The sequence below is a fragment of the Hyperolius riggenbachi genome, chromosome 7, assembly GCF_040937935.1.
Source record: "Hyperolius riggenbachi isolate aHypRig1 chromosome 7, aHypRig1.pri, whole genome shotgun sequence".
Taxonomy (NCBI): Eukaryota; Metazoa; Chordata; class Amphibia; order Anura; family Hyperoliidae; genus Hyperolius; species Hyperolius riggenbachi.
This window is the reverse complement of record NC_090652.1, coordinates 43,437,638-43,456,872: the sequence shown is the minus strand read 5'-3', so window position 1 is coordinate 43,456,872 and position 19,235 is coordinate 43,437,638. Positions and strand designations below refer to the sequence as shown.

General features: G+C 48.4%; 1 protein-coding gene across 4 annotated transcripts in view; it reads left to right on the top strand.

The window, feature by feature from the left end:
• Positions 1 to 19,235, top strand: part of LOC137524284 (complement factor H-like) — a 340,451-nt gene that overhangs the window by 74,201 nt on the left and 247,015 nt on the right. For all 4 annotated transcript variants that reach the window (XR_011022650.1, XM_068243963.1, XM_068243965.1 and 1 more), the window contains one exon: positions 6,683 to 6,847. Coding sequence is in view for 3 of the 4 variants with exons in the window: in XM_068243963.1 (XP_068100064.1) it covers positions 6,683 to 6,847 (165 nt within the window). In the remaining variant the exon portion in view is untranslated. The remainder of the gene's footprint in view (positions 1 to 6,682; positions 6,848 to 19,235) is intronic.

The window sequence follows — 19,235 nt, the reverse complement described above, 5'->3', positions numbered from 1 at the left end:
ATTCACTAAGTGATCTCCTGTCTTTATTAATTATTCATTTTTAGGAGAAGGAAGATAGATACAATCACTTATTTCATTAGTTTATTTTCGCTTTGGATGTCCTTTAAAATACTGATTTATGTGTGCTGACAAGTTTTCACCTGCCATATTATCACTAGTGTGAATTGGGGCCATAGTCTGAAGATTGCCTTGTACCGCCCGAGAGCAGCAGTTCTATCTAATCTGTGAGTTTCAGCTTCACAGTTCCATGACGGTTTAACGGACTTGAATAAATTGTAATTTTAATTGAAGCAACATTATCTAAACTGGAGTAACTTGGAAATTAAACCCTGTAAAAGCATATCATACACTCTTCAGTATTGGATAAGCTGTGACTTCAAACATAGATGCATTTAAATGCAGTCATTTCTTTTTCTCCGTATATATGAAAAAATAAATTTTTAAGGTAGATGTACAATCCAGGCTGACTGACAGCATAAATAAGTAGAGCAAATGCTGTACTAGAGCCCTTTAACGCAAATTAAAGGATACCACAACCGGGAAAAAATATAGCTGCAGTATGTTGGAGGTTTTAAGTACATACCTCTGGTCCTCCTGCCCCACTCCGTCTGCAGCCGTTTGTGTTATATTCATGCCGGTGTCCCGGCGACTTGCTTGACCAATGAACACCGGACATACTGCGCCCTGTGCGCGCAGTATGTCCTTCCCTGTTCACTTCTGGCTGGCGCATAGCGATCGGCTCAGAAGCACGCTGACTCCTCCGTCTAGTCTGTGCTGCCTGTGCGTTCCATTACACCAAGCGTCTGAGCCGATCGCTATGCTCCAGCCAGAAGTGAACAGGGAAGGACATACTGCGCGCACAGGGCGCAGTATGTCCGGTTCATGGGTCAAGCAAGTTGCCGGGACACCGGCATGAATATAACACGAACGGCTGCAGATGGAGGGGGGCAGGAGGACCAAAGGTATGTACTTAAAACCTCCAACATACTGCAGCTTAATTTTTTCCCGGTTGTGGTATCCTTTAAGCCGATTTTACACTGTTGCCATGTATTAATTTGATAACAACAGAGTCTGCCACTGGATCACCACCGCACTATTGCCTCTTTCATATTAACCTGCAGCAGAGTGTGCTAAGGCCCGGTTCACACTTGCGGTGGCCCTCCGGAATCGCCGTGCCGGAGCCGCACCGCTTGCAGAACGGACGGAACGGACGCACGGCATAGCAATGAAAGCCTATGCGTCCGTTCACATGCGTCCGTTCTGCCGAACCGGAGCCGGACCGGATCCGGGCCGGATCCGGGCCGGATCCGGACTCCGGCCTCCGTTCCAACATGCGCTATTTTTTCATCCGGCTCCTCCGGCAGCCGTATCCGGGGCGGAGCCGGACTGCACCATCCGGCCAATACAAACCAATAGGAACCGGAGAGCGCACAACACACTGGCTGAGAAATCCGGATGTTCTACCCCACTTCCTATGGGGATTGTTGCGGCGATATTGGATGGGGACACATGGGCAAGCATTTTGGAGTGGAGCAGCACAGCTGGATCCGGATCCGGAGATGTTGGCAGCATGTCGGAGGTGGAGGTGAGTGCTAAACAGCAGAGGGCCTGATTCCACAGGTCCCCCTTCTGCTGACCTCCCAGACCCCAACTTTTTTTTTGTTTTTAACGAACTTTTGCCAAACGGATCCGGATCGCATCCTGATGGACACCTGATGCAACCTGACCGGATCCGGATCGGATCCGGATCAGAACCGTACGGTTCCGATCCGGATCCGGTGCGGATCCGGTCAGGTCATCCGGTCCGTTTGGCAAACAACCGCTAATGTGAACCGGGCCTAATAGGTTATTATGCATAGGCCCATCCCTCGCTCAGTGACGTTTATTTGATAACTTATTTCTTCTGTTTTAACAATATATGGTAGTGTTATTGCTGTCTTATTATAGGTGGCCTAGTAGTTGGGCATGTATGTACAATTTTGAGCAAACTATGCAGACTGTTGTGCATGAACAGTGGTGCTCATCCCGATTCCGGATACCCAAAATACCCGGATTATACAAACTATTTCTGCTATCCGGCCTCAGATACGCATTCCGGATAGCTGGCTAAATCCAGAATGCACTATCCGAGCGAATCCAGATACGTATTAGGTATCCGGAAAGCAGTCCAGATACCTAGTTCAGGTACCCGGATCCGGATAGCATAACCACGGAGATCAGTGGCGTAGCATTGGGGATAGCAGCCATAGCGCTGCTACGGGGCCCCGCGGCAGCGCTACGTCACAGGGGGCCCGCAGCTGCCTGAGAGGACTTTTTTGTTTTGTTTTGTTTTCTTTTCGCCGGCCGTCTGGTCGGGTGGAGCCCCCCTCCCTCGCCTTGGCGCCCCCCCTCCGCCTCACCTGGGGTCCCCCCTCCTTCCATCAGCGGCGAGAGAGCTGCCGGCATATACAGGAAGCTCCTAGAGGTTCAGCTGCCTCCGGGCTATGGTGTCCCCACTGTATTGCTGCTTGCACCACTTCCTGGTTTATTGCGAGCAGCAATACAGTGGGGACACCGTAGCCCAGGAGGCAGCTGAACCTCTAGTGGCTGATTACCCCGCCGGAGCTTCCTGTATATGCCGGCCGCTCTCTCGCCGCTGATGGAAGGAGGGGGGACCCCAGGTGAGGCAGGGGGGATAAGGGTCGGGCCCCTACCCCAATAACTACTCGGCTACCTCCCCTCCCACCCGGCTACCTAACTGCCCACCTGGCTACCTCACTGCCCAACCTCCCACCCAGCTACCTAACTGCCCACCCTGCCACCCGGCTAACTAACTGCCCACCTGGCTACCTAACTGCCCACCCTCCCACCCGGCTACCTAACTGCCCACCCTCCCACCCGGCTACCTAACTGCCCAACCTCCCACCCAGCTACCTAACTGCCCACCCTCCCACCCGGCTACCTAACTGCCCACCCTCCCACCCGGCTACCTAACTTCCCACCCTCCCACCCGGCTACCTAACTGCCCACCCTCCCACCCGGCTACCTAACTGCCCACTACCTAACTGAACACCCTCCCACCCGGCTACCTAACTGCCCACTACCTAACTGGCCACCCTCCCACCCGGCTACCTAATTGGCCACCCTCCCACCCGTTTACCTAATTGAGGCTACCTAACTGCCCACTCTCCCACCCGGCAACCTAGCTGCCCACTACCTAACTGCCCACCCTCCCACTTGGCTACCTAACTGCCCACCCTCCCACCTGGCTACCTAACTGCCCACCAGCTACCTACCTGCCCACCCAGCTACCTAACTGCCCACCCTGCCACCCGGCTACCTAACTCCCCACCCGGCTACCTAACTGCCCACCCATCTACCTAACATCCCACCCGGCTACCTAACTGCCCACCCGTCTACCTATCTGCCTACCCTCCCACCCAGCTACCTAACTGCCTACCCAGTGCAGTGCCGCCTGCACCGCAAATAGTGTACCAGCCTGCCCAACCACCCTCCCTCCAGGTAACTATAGACCTAACTACATATACTGTATTTCTGGCGACAATCTGATTGCATTTTGTGGGGAAATCTGGCGACAATCTGATTGCATTTTGTGGGGAAATTTGGCGACAATCTGATTGCAATTTGTGGGGAAATCTGCCAACAATCTGGTTGCATTTTGTGGGGAAATCTGCCGCCAATCTGGTTGCATTTTGTTGGGAAATCTTCCGACAATCTGGTTGCATATTGTAGGGAAATCTGCCAACAATCTGGTTGCATATTGTATGGACATCTGCCAAAAATCTGGTTGCATTTTGTGGGGAAATCTGCCGACAATCTGGTTGCATTTTGTGGGGAAATCTGCCGACAATCTGGTTGCATATTGTGGGGAAATCTGCCGACAATCTGGTTGCATATTGTGTGGAAATCTGCCGACAATCTGGTTGCGTATTGTGTGGAAATCTGCCGACAATCTGGTTGCATATTGTGTGGAAATCTGCCGACAATCTGGTTGCATTTTGTTGGGAAATCTGCCGATAATATGGTTGCATATTGTAGGGAAATCTGCCGACAATATGGTTGCATATTGTAGGGAAATCTGCCGACAATATGGTTGCATATTGTAGGGAAATCTGCCGACAATATGGTTGCATATTGTAGGGAAATCTGCCGACAATCTGGTTGCATATTGTAGGGAAATCTGCCGACAATCTGGTTGCATTTTGTGGGGAAATCAGATTTCCCCACAAAATGTTTGGGTGGGAGGTCCGAGGTCCATGGGGTTGGAAGGTCGTTGGGGGGGGGGGGGGGGGGGCATAATTTTTTTTTGCTATGGGGCCCAGTCATTTCTAGCTACGCCCCTGACGGAGATGACAACCATTGACGTCATTGAGCCAATCAGAGGGCTCCCAGCGGAAGCCCTAGCAACCAATCACAGAGGGGAACCCTGGCCAGCCCCTCCTGTATATAAGGTGGGCGCCATGATGAGAATCTTGTCCTTGTTTGTGCCTGATCACTGAGAGACATCTCCAGTGCTGTTTGGCTAAGCAAGTGCTGCACTACTGTGCTAACCCTAGTGTTTTTGCTCCTAAACCCCTGTACTACACCATTATTTTATTGTTTTTTAGTTTTGTAGCTTGTATTTTGATTTTAGTCAGTGTGACAGTCAGACTCAGTGCTGCAGCTGCTAGGCTAGGTTAGGGCCTTCTGTGTGCACAGGCTAGGCCTGCTGCCAGCCTTAGCTACACTATAGCTTGTAGGTTATTAGGGATTAGATTACTGTACACTACTAGTCTTATATTGTGTGTAGTTAGTTATTAGAGAGAGTACTGCTACTGTGTTAGCTTCATTTACTACAGTCAGTGACTGATATTGTGGTGAAACCCCTCCCACAGTGTGATGTCATGACCAAGGTCCTGACAGTTTCTTGTCTGAACCTCGTTGGATTTTGGGAAAGAACGTCTGTTTCCAACTGCCAAACAAGCAGGCAGTATCTCCCTATGTGGAATGTTTGTCTACAGAGAGTTCTATGCACACCTTACAGGAATAAGGATGTCACCACATGTGATAAAATTCAGAATGTAAATCAGGGAGAGGAAAGGTTTTACAGTGGGGCAACTCTAAACAAAACATGTATACATTAACCATTTGAGTACCAGCACCCTCTGCCCCCTTAAGGACCAGAGGGTGCTGGTACAGTAAACTGCCGCTTCCCAACAAATCGCTGCTAAAATCCGCTGCTCCCGATGATCATGCCGCTCTGTCCCCGCCGCAGGCTGCTCTCTCTGCCACCTCTATGACGGCAGAGCGCTGTGCGCCGGGCAGGAGCCGCTTTCATTGGCTCCTGACCCTGTCACTCCATATAAGCCAATGGGAACGGCTTACATGGATGACAGGGCCAGGAGCCAATGAAAACCGCTCCTGCCCGGCTCACAGTGCTCTGCCGTCATAGAGGCGGCAGGGCGGCTGATTGCGGCGGAGACAGAGCGGACAGAGCGGTGGGGATGGGCAGGGGCGCGCGGTGAATGGGACGTAGAGTTTACGTCCGGTCAGAACCACAGCGCCCATTGCCCGCCGTAGATTTATACTACGCCGGTCCGCAGTTAGTCAAGAATGTTAAAAATAAGCAATGTTATTCATAACGTTATTTTCATTGCAGTTCCTCTTTAAAGCCCTTCCCGAAAATCTAACAATATATATTTTTATTGGCTAGCTATAAAAACAGTATAGGATCACTAGAGTGTAAATGCACCAATCACCTCAAGGTGGATTTGGCCAGCTCCGTAACCCACTTATGAGTAAATTAATGGCAATGTACAGGGATATCCATCTGTAGTATGTCACTCTGACTTGTACATATTGGTAACGCACTATGGGCCTGATTCACAAAGCGGTGCTAACAGTTAGCACGTTGGTGAAAAGCCCTTTATCATGCCTAAACTCAGTTTAGGCATGATAAGTTTAGGTGTGATAAGTTTAGGTGTGATAAGTTTAGGCATGATAAGTTTAGGTGTGATAAGTTTAGGCATGATAAGTTTAAGCACCAACTATGTTAGCACCGCAGTGCACAGCTGATCAAAAGTTTTGCGCTAGCAAAGTCTGGTGCACATCGCATAAAGTTTAATGGCGCTGCTTTGCGTGCGGGACTTTGCACGCTATCTACACTTATCTAAACTTAGCATGCCTAAACTTATCACACCTAAACTTATCACACCTAAACTTATCACGCCTAAACTGGCTTTTCACCAGCATGGTGCAATGGTTATCATGCCTAAAGTCTCTAACTGGGTTAGCACCGCTTTGTGAATCGAGCCCTATAACTTGCTAATGTCTAGCAGAGATCAAACTATCTCCCTTCATTCTACTTAAGTAGAGCAATGTAATTGGCACGCCACAATTCCCTAATAGGCTGCCCTTCCATATCTTAAACACAACAATACATTTGATTAACAACCAAGCATGTTTCGCCCATCTAATGTAAGGGCTTTGTCAGGGGAATAAACATACAATACATATAAAGTGCAACAGTGTTACAAGGTGCAACGTGTCACAATGGTGAAGCCCATAAGAGATAGATGTTTACTTTGTCAGCATAAAATAATGAAGCACTCATATGTGATATATTCATTAAACTAATTACTGTGTGCATTTATGAGATGTAATGTAATGTAATTTACTTCATTTATCCATTTATTTTGCATAGTACAAACCACAGGAGGAAATGCCGATGGTGCACCATGTGTTTTTCCTTTTATAAATGGGAATATTCAGCATTACTCATGCACTAGAGATGGACAGAATGACGGCAAGCTGTGGTGTGCCACAACCAGTGATTATAAAGATGGTAAATGGGGCTTCTGTCCTGAAGGTGAATTTTTTTTTTGTATTGCGATCACATACACATGAATAACAATACTTGAAACAAAAATGTATTGCACTTTTCAGGAATGTTCCTGTTATGTAAAATGTAGAGGCAAAATGTCCATGTAGCAGTGGTGTCTTCAGATGTACCACAAAAAGGCACAACACGTAGGTTGGAAACAGTCTCCACCTACGTGTGGTCCCTTTTTGCGGCACATGCACGGATAGTGCACCCTTACTTACACATATTGGCAACAAATTCACTAAGTGATCTCCTGTCTTTATTAATTAATCATTTTTAGGAGAAGGAAGATAGATACAATCACTTATTTCATTAGTTTATTTTCCTTTTGGGTGTCCTTTAAAATACTGATTTATGTGTGGTGACATGTTTTCACCTGCCGTATTATCCAGTGGCGGACACAGCCAGCAGTGGGCCCCTGTGCAAAATTGTAATTGTGGGCCCCCTATGACCTGCGGCAAAATATGGGCGTGGCTACAACGCAAAAATTAGTGGACAGAACCTGCGGCGCGTAGCGCCGCGGCAAAAAAATGGGCGTGGCAATGACCGGATGAGGGCGGAGCTAACTGTAACTTAAAGCGAACCCGGGGTGAGGGTTTATTTCCTTTTAAACAATACTAGTTGCCTGGCGGCCCTGCTGATCTATTTGGCTGCAGTAATAAACTGAATTACACCAGCAACAAGCATGCAGCTAATCTTCTCAGTTCTGACAATATTGTCAGAAACCCCTGACCTGCTGCATGCTTGTTCAGGGTCTATGGTTGAAAGAATAAGAGGCAGAGGACCAGCACGGCAGCCAGGCAACTGGTATTGCTTAAAAGGAGAGAAATATGGCAGCCTCAATATTATTCTCACCTCAGGTTCCCTTGAAAAGTGCAACGCAAAGACAGTGGGCCCAAGTTTTGGTGACCCTTTCCCCAGAAAATTCACATAATTGTGCAGGTTTTCTCAAGAAAATACACATATATGCCCAGAAAATACGTGCAATCATGTCGGCAGATATGCCCAGAAAATACGTGCAATCATGTCGGCAGATATGCCCAGAAAATATGTGCAATCAAGTCGGCAGATATGCCCAGAAAATACGTGCAATCAAGTCGGCAGATATGCCCAGAAAATACGTGCAATCAAGTCGGCAGATATGCCCAGAAAATACGTGCAAACAAGTCGGCAGATATGCCCAGAAAATACGTGCAAACAAGTCGGCAGATATGCCCAGAAAATACATGCAATCAAGTCGGCAGATATGCCCAGAAAATACGTGCAAACAAGTCGGCAGATATGCCCAGAAAATACGTGCAATCATGTCGGCAGATATGCCCAGAAAATACATGCAATCATGTCGGCAGATTTGCGAAGAAAATACATGCAATCATGTGGCAGACCTGCCCAGAACATACACCTGCTAATATAAATAAAACAAAAACATTTACTCACCTGCAGCAGCAGACCTCCTGTCCCAGCCTCCATCCGGCGCGCAGCTCCCATGGGTGGTTGGGTGGATAGGTAGCCTAGTGGGTGGGTGAGTGGGTGGGTGGGTTGGTAGCCTGGTTGAGTGGGTGGGTTGGTAGCCTGGTGGGTGGGTGGGTGGGTAGGTAGCCTGGTGGGTGGGTGGGTGGGTAGGTAGCCGGGTGGGTAGGTAGCCTGGTGGGTGGGTGGGTAACTAGCCCGGTAGGTAGGTAGGTAGCCCGGTGGGTGGGTAGGTACGGAGCAGTGCTTTTCAGCGCTGCTAGATTTGGGCGCAGCCGGCGCCTTCATAGACTTCAATAGGAATCATTCCTATTTAAGCGCTCAGTGAGTAACGTCGGCTCCGTCAGAAGACAGAGCCGAAGTTGCTTAAAAACATAATAATTCGGCCTCCAGCAATCGCTGGAAGCCGAATTATTTCATTCCCCTACTATCCATGTCGGCCTGGAGGGGGAATAGTAATTTAATCGGCCCGGACTTGTGCAGAAGCAGGATCAGCCATATAGCGCTGTATCCTGCGCCCAAGTCTACCGGCGCCGACTTCAAATGTACGCGGGTAGGTAGGTAGCCTGGTGGGTGCGTGGGTAGCCGGGTGGGTGGGTAGGTAGCCTGGTGGGTGGGCTGGTAACTAGCCCGGTAGGTAGCCGGGTGGGTGGTTAGGTAGGTAGCCGGGTGGGTGGTTAGGTAGGAAGCCTGGTGGGTGGGTAGCCGGGTGGGTGGGTAGGTAGGTAGCCGGGTGGGTGGTTAGGTAGGTAGCCGGGTGGGTAGGTAGGAAGCCTGGTGGGTGGGTAGGTAGCCGGGTGGGTAGGTAGGTAGCCGGGTGGGTAGGTAGGAAGCCTGGTGGGTGTTTAGGTAGCCTGGTGGGTGGGTAGGTAGGTAGCCTGGTGGGTGGGTAGGTAGCCTGGTGGGTAGGTAGGTAGCCGGGTGGGTAGGTAGGAAGCCTGGTGGGTGGGTAGGTAGCCTGGTGGGTGGGTAGGTAGGTAGGTAGCCTGGTGGGTGGGTAGGTAACCTGGTGGGTGGGTTGGTAACTAGCCCGGTAGGTAGCCGGGTGGGTGGTTAGGTAGGTAGCCAGGTGGGTGGTTAGGTAGGTAGCCGGGTGGGTGGTTAGGTAGGTAGCCGGGTAGCCGGGTGGGTGGGTAGGTAGCCTGGTGGGTGGGTTGGTAACTAGCCCGGTAGGTAGCCGGGTGGGTGGTTAGGTAGGTAGCCGGGTGGGTGGTTAGGTAGGTAGCCGGGTAGGTAGGTAGGTAGCCGGGTGGGTAGGTAGCCGGGTGGGTAGGTAGCCGGGTGGGTGGTTAGGTAGTTGAGTGGGTGGTTAGGTAGGAAGCCTGGTGGGTGGGTAGGTAGCCGGGTGGGTAGGTGGCCGGGTGGGTGGTTAGGTAGTTGGGTGGGTGGTTAGGTAGGAAGCCTGGTGGGTGGGTAGGTAGCCGGGTGGGTAGGTAGGTAGGAAGCCTGGTGGGTGGTTAGGTAGTCGGGTGGGTAGGTAGGTAGCCGGGTGGGTAGGTAGCCGGGTGGGTAGCTATCCGGGTGGGGGGCCCGACTCCTATCCTCCCTCCCTCCCTTCCTTCCTCACCTCGGGGGGCCCCCTCCCGATATGCGCGGCGGGAGAGTGAGCGGCAAATGCAGGAAGTCTTCAGGGCTCTCCAGGCATCCGCTAGAGGCCCAGCCGCTGAGTCTCCAATATGTCTCCAACTGGAGACATATTGGAGACCAAGCGGCTGGGCCTCTAGCGGATGCCTGGAGAGCCCTTCCTGCATTTGCCGCTCGCTCGCTCTCCCGCCGCGCATATCGGGAGGGGGCCCCCGAGGTGAGGGAGGGAGGGAGGATAGGAGTCGGGGGGCCCCCGGGAATAAAATAATAAAAAAAAAAAAAAAATATTAAAAAAAAAAAAAAAAAGTACTTAATGCCATGGGCCCCTGAAGAAAACGGAACTTCAGGGGCCCTCGTGCGGCGGCACGGCCTGCACGGCCGTATGTCCGCCCCTGGTATTATCACTAGTGTGAATTGGGGCCATTGTCAGAAGATTGCCTTGTACCGCCCGAGAGCAGCAGTTCTACCTAATCTGTTAGTTTCAGCTTCACAATTCCATGACGGTTTAACAGACTTGAATAAATTGTAATTTTAATTGAAGCAACATTATCTAAACTGGAGTAACTTGGAAATTAAACCCTGTAAAAGCATATCATACACTCTTCAGTATTGGATAAGCTGTGACTTCAAACATAGATGCATTTAAATGCAGTCATTTTTTTTTGGTATATATGTTACGGCCAGAACCCGAAGTGTGGCCACTTCTAGTTCTGGCCGGCCACTTCGGGTTCTGGCCGGCCAATGTGCGAAGTGGCCGCAGCGCAGCGGCCAATGTTATGAATGGAATGTTTCCTTTGATTATTAATGTAGTTTTCCGGCTGTCTCTGGCCGCAAATGTAGCAAAACAGTTAGTTCATTGAATTAAATGAAGCTGGCGGCAATGTAGAAGGATGAAGCCGCCCGGCTTCTGCTCCGCCTCCTCTCCTCCGCCCCTGCCTCTCTCTCTCCTCCCCGATACTGGAAGCGGGGGACATGCGTGTCCCCTCCAGAGTCATTCGTCGCGGCAGGCAACCCTGTCTTTCGTCCCTGCAGAGCGGGTGGCGGCAGAAGCAATGTCTGCAGCCTCCCCGCTCTGCTTTCCTGCCGCCACAAACGACTCTTGGGGACACGCGTGTCCCCGCCGGCTGCCCGAAGAAGAGAGAGAGAGGCGGGGGCGGAGGAGAGGAGGGGAGCCGCCAGCTTCATTTAATTAAATGAACTAACTGTTTTGCTACATTTGCGGCCAGAGACGGCCGGAAAACTACATTAATAATCAAAGGAAACATTCCATTTCTAACATTGGCCGCTGCGCTGCGGCCACTTCGCACATTGGCCGGCCAGAACCCGAAGTGGCCGGCCAGAACTAGAAGTGGCCACACTTCGGGTTCTGGCCGTAACATATATATGATATATGGTAAAATACATTTTTAAGGTAGATGTACAATCCAGGCTCACTGACAGCATAAATAAGTACAGCAAATGCTGTACTAGAGCCCTTTAACGCGATTTAAGCTGATTTTACACTGTTGCCATGTATTAATTTGATGACAGCGGAGTCTGCCACAGGATCACCACCGCACTATTCCCTCTTTCATATTAACCTGCAGCAGAGTGTGCTAATAGGTTATTATGCATAGGCCCATCTCTCGCTCAGTGACGTTTATTTGATAATGTATTTCTTCTGTTTTAACAATACAGGATCTTCTAAAAAAAATAGCATATTGTGATGAAGTTCATTATATTCTGTAATGTACTGATAAACATTAGACTTTCATATATTTTACATTTAAATACACACAACTGAAGTAGTTCAAGCCATTTATTGTTTTAATATTGATGATTTTGGCATACAGCTTATGAAAACCCAAATTTCCTATCTCAAAAACTTAGCATATTTCATCCGACCAATAAAAGAAAAGTGTTTTTAAAACAAAAAAAGTCATCCTTTAAATAATTATGTTAAGTTATGCACTCAATACTTGGCCGGGAATCCTTTTGCAGAAATGACTGCTTCAATGCGGCATGGCATGGAGGCAATCAGCCTGTGGCACTGCTCAGGTGTTACGGAGGCCCAGGATAGTGTTGGGCGAACAGTGTTCGCCACTGTTCGGGTTCTGCAGAACATCACCCTGTTCGGGTGATGTTCGGGTTCGGCCGAACACCTGATGGTGTTCGGCCAAACTGTTCGGCCATATGGCCGAACTAAGAGCGCATGGCCGAACGTTACCCGAACGTTCGGCTAGCGCTGTGATTGGCCGAACGGGTCACGTGTAGTGTTGGGCGAACATCTAGATGTTCGGGTTCGGGCCGAACATGGCCGAACTCCGAACATAATGGAAGTCAATGGGGACCCGAACTTTCGTGCTTTGTAAAGCCTCCTTACATGCTACATACCCCAAATTTACACGGTATGTGCACCTTGGGAGTGGGTACAAGAGGAAAAAAATTTTAGCAAAAAGAGCTTATAGTTTTTGAGAAAATCGATTTTAACCACTTGAGGACTACAGTCTTTCTAACCCTTAAGGACCAGGCACTTTTTTTCCACTCAGACCACTGCAGCTTTCACGGTTTATTGCTCGCTCATACAACCTACCACCTAAATGAATTTTGGCTCCTTTTCTTGTCACTAATAAAGCTTTCTTTTGGTGCTATTTGATTGCTCCTGCGATTTTTACTTTTTATTATATTCATCAAAAAAGACATGAATTTTGACAAAAAAATGATTTTTTTAACTTTCTGTGCTGACAATTTTCAAATAAAGTAAAATTTCTGTATACATGCAGCGCGAAAAATGTGGACAAACATGTTTTTGATAAAAAAAAACCCATTCAGTGTATATTTATTGGTTTGGGTAAAATTTATAGCGTTTACAAACTATGGTGCAAAAAGTGAATTTTCCCATTTTCAAGCATCTCTGACTTTTCTGACCCCCTGTCATGTTTCATGAGGGGCTAGAATTCCAGGATAGTATAAATACCCCCCAAATGACCCCATTTTGGAAAGAAGACATCCCAAAGTATTCACTGAGAGGCATAGTGAGTTCATAGAAGATATTATTTTTTGTCACAAGTAAGCGGAAAATGACACTTTGTGACAAGAAAAAGAAAAAAAAAAAGAATCCATTTCTTCTAACTTGCGACAAAAAAAAATGAAATCTGCCACGGACTCACCATGCCCCTCTCTGAATACCTTGAAGTGTCTGCTTTCCAAAATGGGGTCATTTGTGGGGTGTGTTTACTGTCCTCGCATTTTGGGGGGTGCTAATTTGTAAGCACCCCTGTAAAGCCTAAAAGTGCTCATTGGACTTTGGGCCCCTTAGCACAGTTAGGCTGCAAAAAAGTGCCACACATGTGGTATTGCCGTACTCAAGAGAAGTAGTAGAATGTGTTTTGGGGTGTATTTTTACACATACCCATGCTGGGTGGGAGAAATATCTCTGTAAATGACAATTTTTTCATTTTTTTTACACACAATTGTCCATTTACAGAGTTATTTCTCCCACCCAGCATGGGTATGTGTAAAAATACACCCCAAAACACATTGTACTACTTCTCCCGAGTACGGCGATACCACATGTGTGGCACTTTTTTGCACCCTAACTGCGCTAAAGGGCCCAAAGTCCAATGAGTACCTTTAGGATTTCACAAGTCATTTTGCGGAATTTGATTTCCAGACTACTCCTCACGGTTTAGGGCCCCTAAAATGCCAGGGCAGTATAGGAACCCCACAAATGACCCCATTTTAGAAAGAAGACACCCCAAGGTATTCCGTTAGGAGTATGGTGAGTTCATAGAAGATTTTATTTTTTGTCAAAAGTTAGCGGAAAATTGATTTTTATTGTTTTTTTCACAAAGTGTCATTTTCCACTAACTTGTGACAAAAAATAAAATCTTCTATGAACTCACCATACTCCTAACGGAATACCTTGAGGTGTCTTCTTTCTAAAATGGGGTCATTTGTGGGGTTCCTATACTGCCCTGGCATTTTAGGGGCCCTAAACCGTGAGGAGTAGTCTGGAAATCAAATTCCGCAAAATGACCTGTGAAATCCTAAAGGTACTCATTGGACTTTGGGCCCTTTAGCGCAGTTAGGGTGCAAAAAAGTGCCACACATGTGGTATCGCCGTACTCGGGAGAAGTAGTACAATGTGTTTTGGGGTGTATTTTTACACATACCCATGCTGGGTGGGAGAAATAACTCTGTAAATGGACAATTGTGTGTAAAAAAATCAAAAGATTGTCATTTACAGAGGTATTTCTCCCACCCAGCATGGGTATGTGTAAAAATACACCCCAAAACACATTGTACTACTTCTCCCGAGTATGGCAATACCACATGTGTGGCACTTTTTTGCACCCTAACTGCGCTAAAGGGCCCAAAGTCCAATGAGTACCTTTAGGATTTCACAGGTCATTTTGCGAAATTTGATTTCCAGACTACTCCTCACGGTTTAGGGCCCCTAAAATGCCAGTTCAGTATAGGAACCCCACAAATGACCCCATTTTAGAAAGAAGACACCCCAAGGTATTCCGTTAGGAGTATGGTGAGGTCATAGAAGATTTTATTTTTTGTCACAAGTTAGTGGAAAATGACACTTTGTGAAAAAAACAATAAAAATCAATTTTCCGCTAACTTTTGACAAAAAATAAAATCTTCTATGAACTCACCATACTCCTAACGGAATACCTTTGGGTGTCTTCTTTCTAGAATGGGGTCATTTGTGGGGTTCCTATACTGCCCTGGCATTTTAGGGGCCCTAAACCGTGAGGAGTAGTCTTGAAACCAAATGTCGCAAAATGACCTGTGAAATCCTAAAGGTACTCATTGGACTTTGGGCCCCTTAGCGTACTTAGGGTGTAAAAAAGTGCCACACATGTGGTACCGCCGTACTCAGGAGAAGTAGTATAATGTGTTTTGGGGTGTATTTTTACACATACCCATGCTAAGTGGGAGAAATATCTCTGTAAATGACAATTGTTTGATTTGTTTTACACACAATTGACCATTTACATAGAAATTTCTCCCACCCAGCATGGGTATGTGTAAAAATACACCCCAAAACACATTATACTACTTTTCCTGAGTACGGCGGTACCACATGTGTGACACTTTTTTGCAGCCTAGGTGCGCTAAGGGGCCCAACGTCCTATTCACGGGTCATTTTGAGGCATTTGTTTTCTAGACTACTCCTCGCGGTTTAGGGCCCCTAAAATGCCAGGGCAGTATAGGAACCCCACAAGTGACCCCATTTTAGAAAGAAGACACCCCAAGGTATTCCGTTAGGTGTATGGCGAGTTCATAGAAGATTTTATTTTTTGTCACAAGTTAGTGAAAAATGACACTTTGTGAAAAAAAACCAATAAAAAATCAATTTCCGCTAACTTTTGACAAAAAATAAAATCTTCTATGAACTCGTCATACACCTAACAGAATACCTTGGGGTGTCTTTTTTTCTAAAATGGGGTCACTTGTGGGGTTCCTATACCGCCCTGGCATTTTACGGGCCCAAAACCGTGAGTAGTCTGGAAACCAAATGTCTCAAAATGACTGTTCAGGGGTATAAGCATCTGCAAATTTTGATGACAGGTGGTCTATGAGGGGGCGAATTTTGTGGAACCGGTCATAAGCAGGGTGGCCTTTTAGATGACAGGTTGTATTGGGCCTGATCTGATGGATAGGAGTGCTAGGGGGGTGACAGGAGGTGATTGATGGGTGTCTCAGGGGGTGGTTAGAGGGGAAAATAGATGCAATCAATGCACTGGGGAGGTGATCGGAAGGGGGTCTGAGGGGGATCTGAGGGTTTGGCCGAGTGATCAGGAGCCCACACGGGGCAAATTAGGGCCTGATCTGATGGGTAGGTGTGCTAGGGGGTGACAGGAGGTGATTGATGGGTGTCTCAAGGTGTGATTAGAGGGGGGAATAGATGCAAGCAATGCACTGGCGAGGTGATCAGGGCTGGGGTCTGAGGGCATTCTGAGGGTGTGGGCGGGTGATTGAGTGCCCTAGGGGCAGATAGGGGTCTAATCTGATAGGTAGCAGTGACAGGGGGTGATTGATGGGTAATTAGTGGGTGTTTAGGGTAGAGAACAGATGTGAACACTGCACTTGGGAGGTGATCGGACGTCGGATCTGCGGGCGATCTATTGGTGTGGGTGGGTGTTCAGTTTGCCCGCAAGGGACAGGTTAGGGGCTGATTGATGGGTGGCAGTGACAGGGGGTGATTGATGGGTGGCAGTGACAGGGGGTGATTGATGGGTGATTGACAGGTGATTGACAGGTGATCAGTGGGTTATTACAGGGAAGGACAGATGTAAATAATGCCCTGGCGAATTGATAAGGGGGGGTCTGAGGGCAATCTGAGCGTGTAGGCGGGTGATTGGGTGCCCGCAAGGGGCAGATTAGGGTCTGATCTGATGGGTAACAGTGACAGGTGGTGATAGGGGGTGATTGATGGGTAATTAGTGAGTGTTTAGAGGAGAGAATAGATGGAAACACTGCGCTTGGGTGGTGATCTGATGTCGGATCTGCAGGCGATCTATTGGTGTGGGTGGGTGATCAGTTTGCCCGCAAGGGGCAGGTTAGGGGCTGATTGTTGGGTGGCAGTGACAGGGGGTGATTGATGGGTGATAGGTGATTGGCAGGTGATTGACAGGTGATCAGTGGGTTATTACATGGAAGGACAGATGTAATTAATGCACTGGTGAATTGATAAGGGGGGGGGGGGGGGTCTGAGGGCAATCTGAGCGTGTGGGCGGGTGATTGGGTGCCCGCAAGGGGCAGATTAGGGTCTGATCTGATAGGTAAAAGTGACAGGTGGTGATAGGGGGTGATTGATGGGTGATTGATGGGTAATTAGTGGGTGTTTAGAGGAGAGAATAGATGTAAACAATGGATTTGGGAGGTGATCTGATGTCGGATCTGCGGGCGATCTATTGGTGTGGGTGGGTGATCAGATTGCCCGCAAGGGGCAGGTTAGGGGCTGATTGTTGGGTGGCAGTGACAGGGGGTGATTGATGGGTGATTGATGGGTGATTGATGGGTGATTGACGGGTGATTGACAGGTTATCAGGGAAGATAGATGCATACAGTACACAGGGGGGGGGTCTGGGGGGGGTCTGGGGAGAATCTGAGGGGTGGGGGGGTGATCAGGAGGGGGCAGGGGGCAGGGGGGGATATAAAAAAAAAAATAGCGTTGAAAGATAGTGACAGGGAGTGATTGATGGGTTATTAGGGGGGTGATTGGGTGCAAACAGGGGTCTGGGGGGTGGGCAGGGGGGGGTCTGAGGGGTGCTGTGGGCGATCAGTGGGCGGGGGGGGGCAGATCAGTGTGTTTGGGTGCAGACTAGGGTGGCTGCAGCCTGCCCTGGTGGTCCCTCGGACACTGGGACCACCAGGGCAGGAGGCAGCCTGTATAATACACTTTGTATACATTACAAAGTGTATTATACACTTTGTATGCGGCGATCGCGGGGTTAACATCCCGCCGGCGCTTCCGTATGGCCGGCGGGATGTTACGGCGGGTGGGCGGAGCCAGTTGCCGGGGGAAGCGCGCGTCATCAATGACGCGATCGCTCCCCCGGCATGCCTAAAGGACGCGCCGCCTGAAGGCGTATTGCGGTCCTTTAGGCGTCCACTTTGCCGCCGCCCATGGGCTGTGGGCGGTCGGCAAGTGGTTAAAGTTTCAAAAAACTGTCTTTTAAATGCGGGAAATGTCTGTTTTCTTTGGGGGATTTTACCAATTTTGGACCCCTGTAACTCTGGTTTGCAGAGATGTAGGGACCCCATCTTTAGAATCCAAGTCTAACAATATGTCTTCTACCTGCATGAGACATTTCGTGAGATTCAGACGTTGCTAACGGCCATGGCTGAGATTTATGTACGCCACCATCACTACCATTGAAATAGCCCAAATAAACAGGTTTTTGTGACCCTAGGCTATGACCTCTTCGGCCTAGGGGCCCGAAACTCACCAGTCATGTTCCCCCTAAGGGTCCCTACAATTCTAGAAAATTTTGTACTGCTGAGCCATTGCCCTTTGAAAAGATGTGAGATTTTGGAAAGTGAAATAGGGAGCCAATGAAATCCTATGGGGGATTTTACCGATTTTGGACCCCTGTAACTCTGGTTTGCAGAGATGTAGGGACCCCATCTTTGGAATCCAAGTCTAACAATATGTCTTCTACCTGCATGAGACATTTCGTGAGATTCAGACGTTGCTAACGGCCATTGCTGCGATTTATGTACGCCACCATCACTACCATTGAAATAGCCCAAATAAACAGGTTTTTGTGACCCTAGGCTATGACCTCTTCGGCCTAGGGGCCCGAAACTCACCAGTCATGTTCCCCCTAAGGGTCCCTACAATGCTAGAAAATTTGGTACTGCTGAGCCATTGCCCTTTGAAAAGATGTGAGATTTTGGAAAGTGAAATAGGGAGGCAATGAAATCCTATTGGGGATTTTACCAATTTTGGACCCCTGTAACTCTGGTTTGCAGAGATGTAGGGACCCCATCTTTGGAATCCAAGTCTAACAATATGTCTTCTACCTGCATGAGACATTTCGTGAGATTCAGACGTTGCTAACGGCCATTGCTGCGATTTATGTACGTCACCATCACTACCATTGAAATAGCCCAAATAAACAGGTTTTTGTGACCCTAGGCTATGACCTCTTCGGCCTAGGGGCCCGAAACTCACCAGTCATGTTCCCCCTAAGGGTCCCTACAATGCTAGAACATTTGGTACTGCTGAGCCATTGCCCTTTGAAAAGATGTGAGATTTTGGAAAGTGAAATAGGGAGGCAATGAAATCCTATGGGGGATTTTACCAATTTTGGACCCCTGTAACTCTGGTTTGCAGAGATGTAGGGACCCCATCTTTGGAATCCAAGTCTAACAATATGTTTTCTACCTGCATGAGACATTTCGTGAGATTCAGACTTTGCTAACGGCCATTGCTGCGATTTATGTACGTCACCATCACTACCATTGAAATAGCCCAAATAAACAGGTTTTTGTGACCCTAGGCTATGACCTCTTTGGCCTAGGGGCCCGAAACTCACCAGTCATGTTCCCCCTAAGGGTCCCTACAATGCTAGAAAATTTGCCACTGCTGAGTAATTGCCCTTTGAAAAGATGTGAGATTTTGGAACTGTAAATAGGAGGCCCAATGAAAGCCTATGGGGGATTTTACCAAATTTGGAGCCCTGTAACTCTGGTTTGCAGAGATGTAGGGAACCCATCTTTGGAGCCCAAGTCTAATAATATGTCTTCTACCTGCATGAGACATTTCGTGAGATTTAGACGTTGCTAACGGCCATTGCTGCGATTTATGTACGTC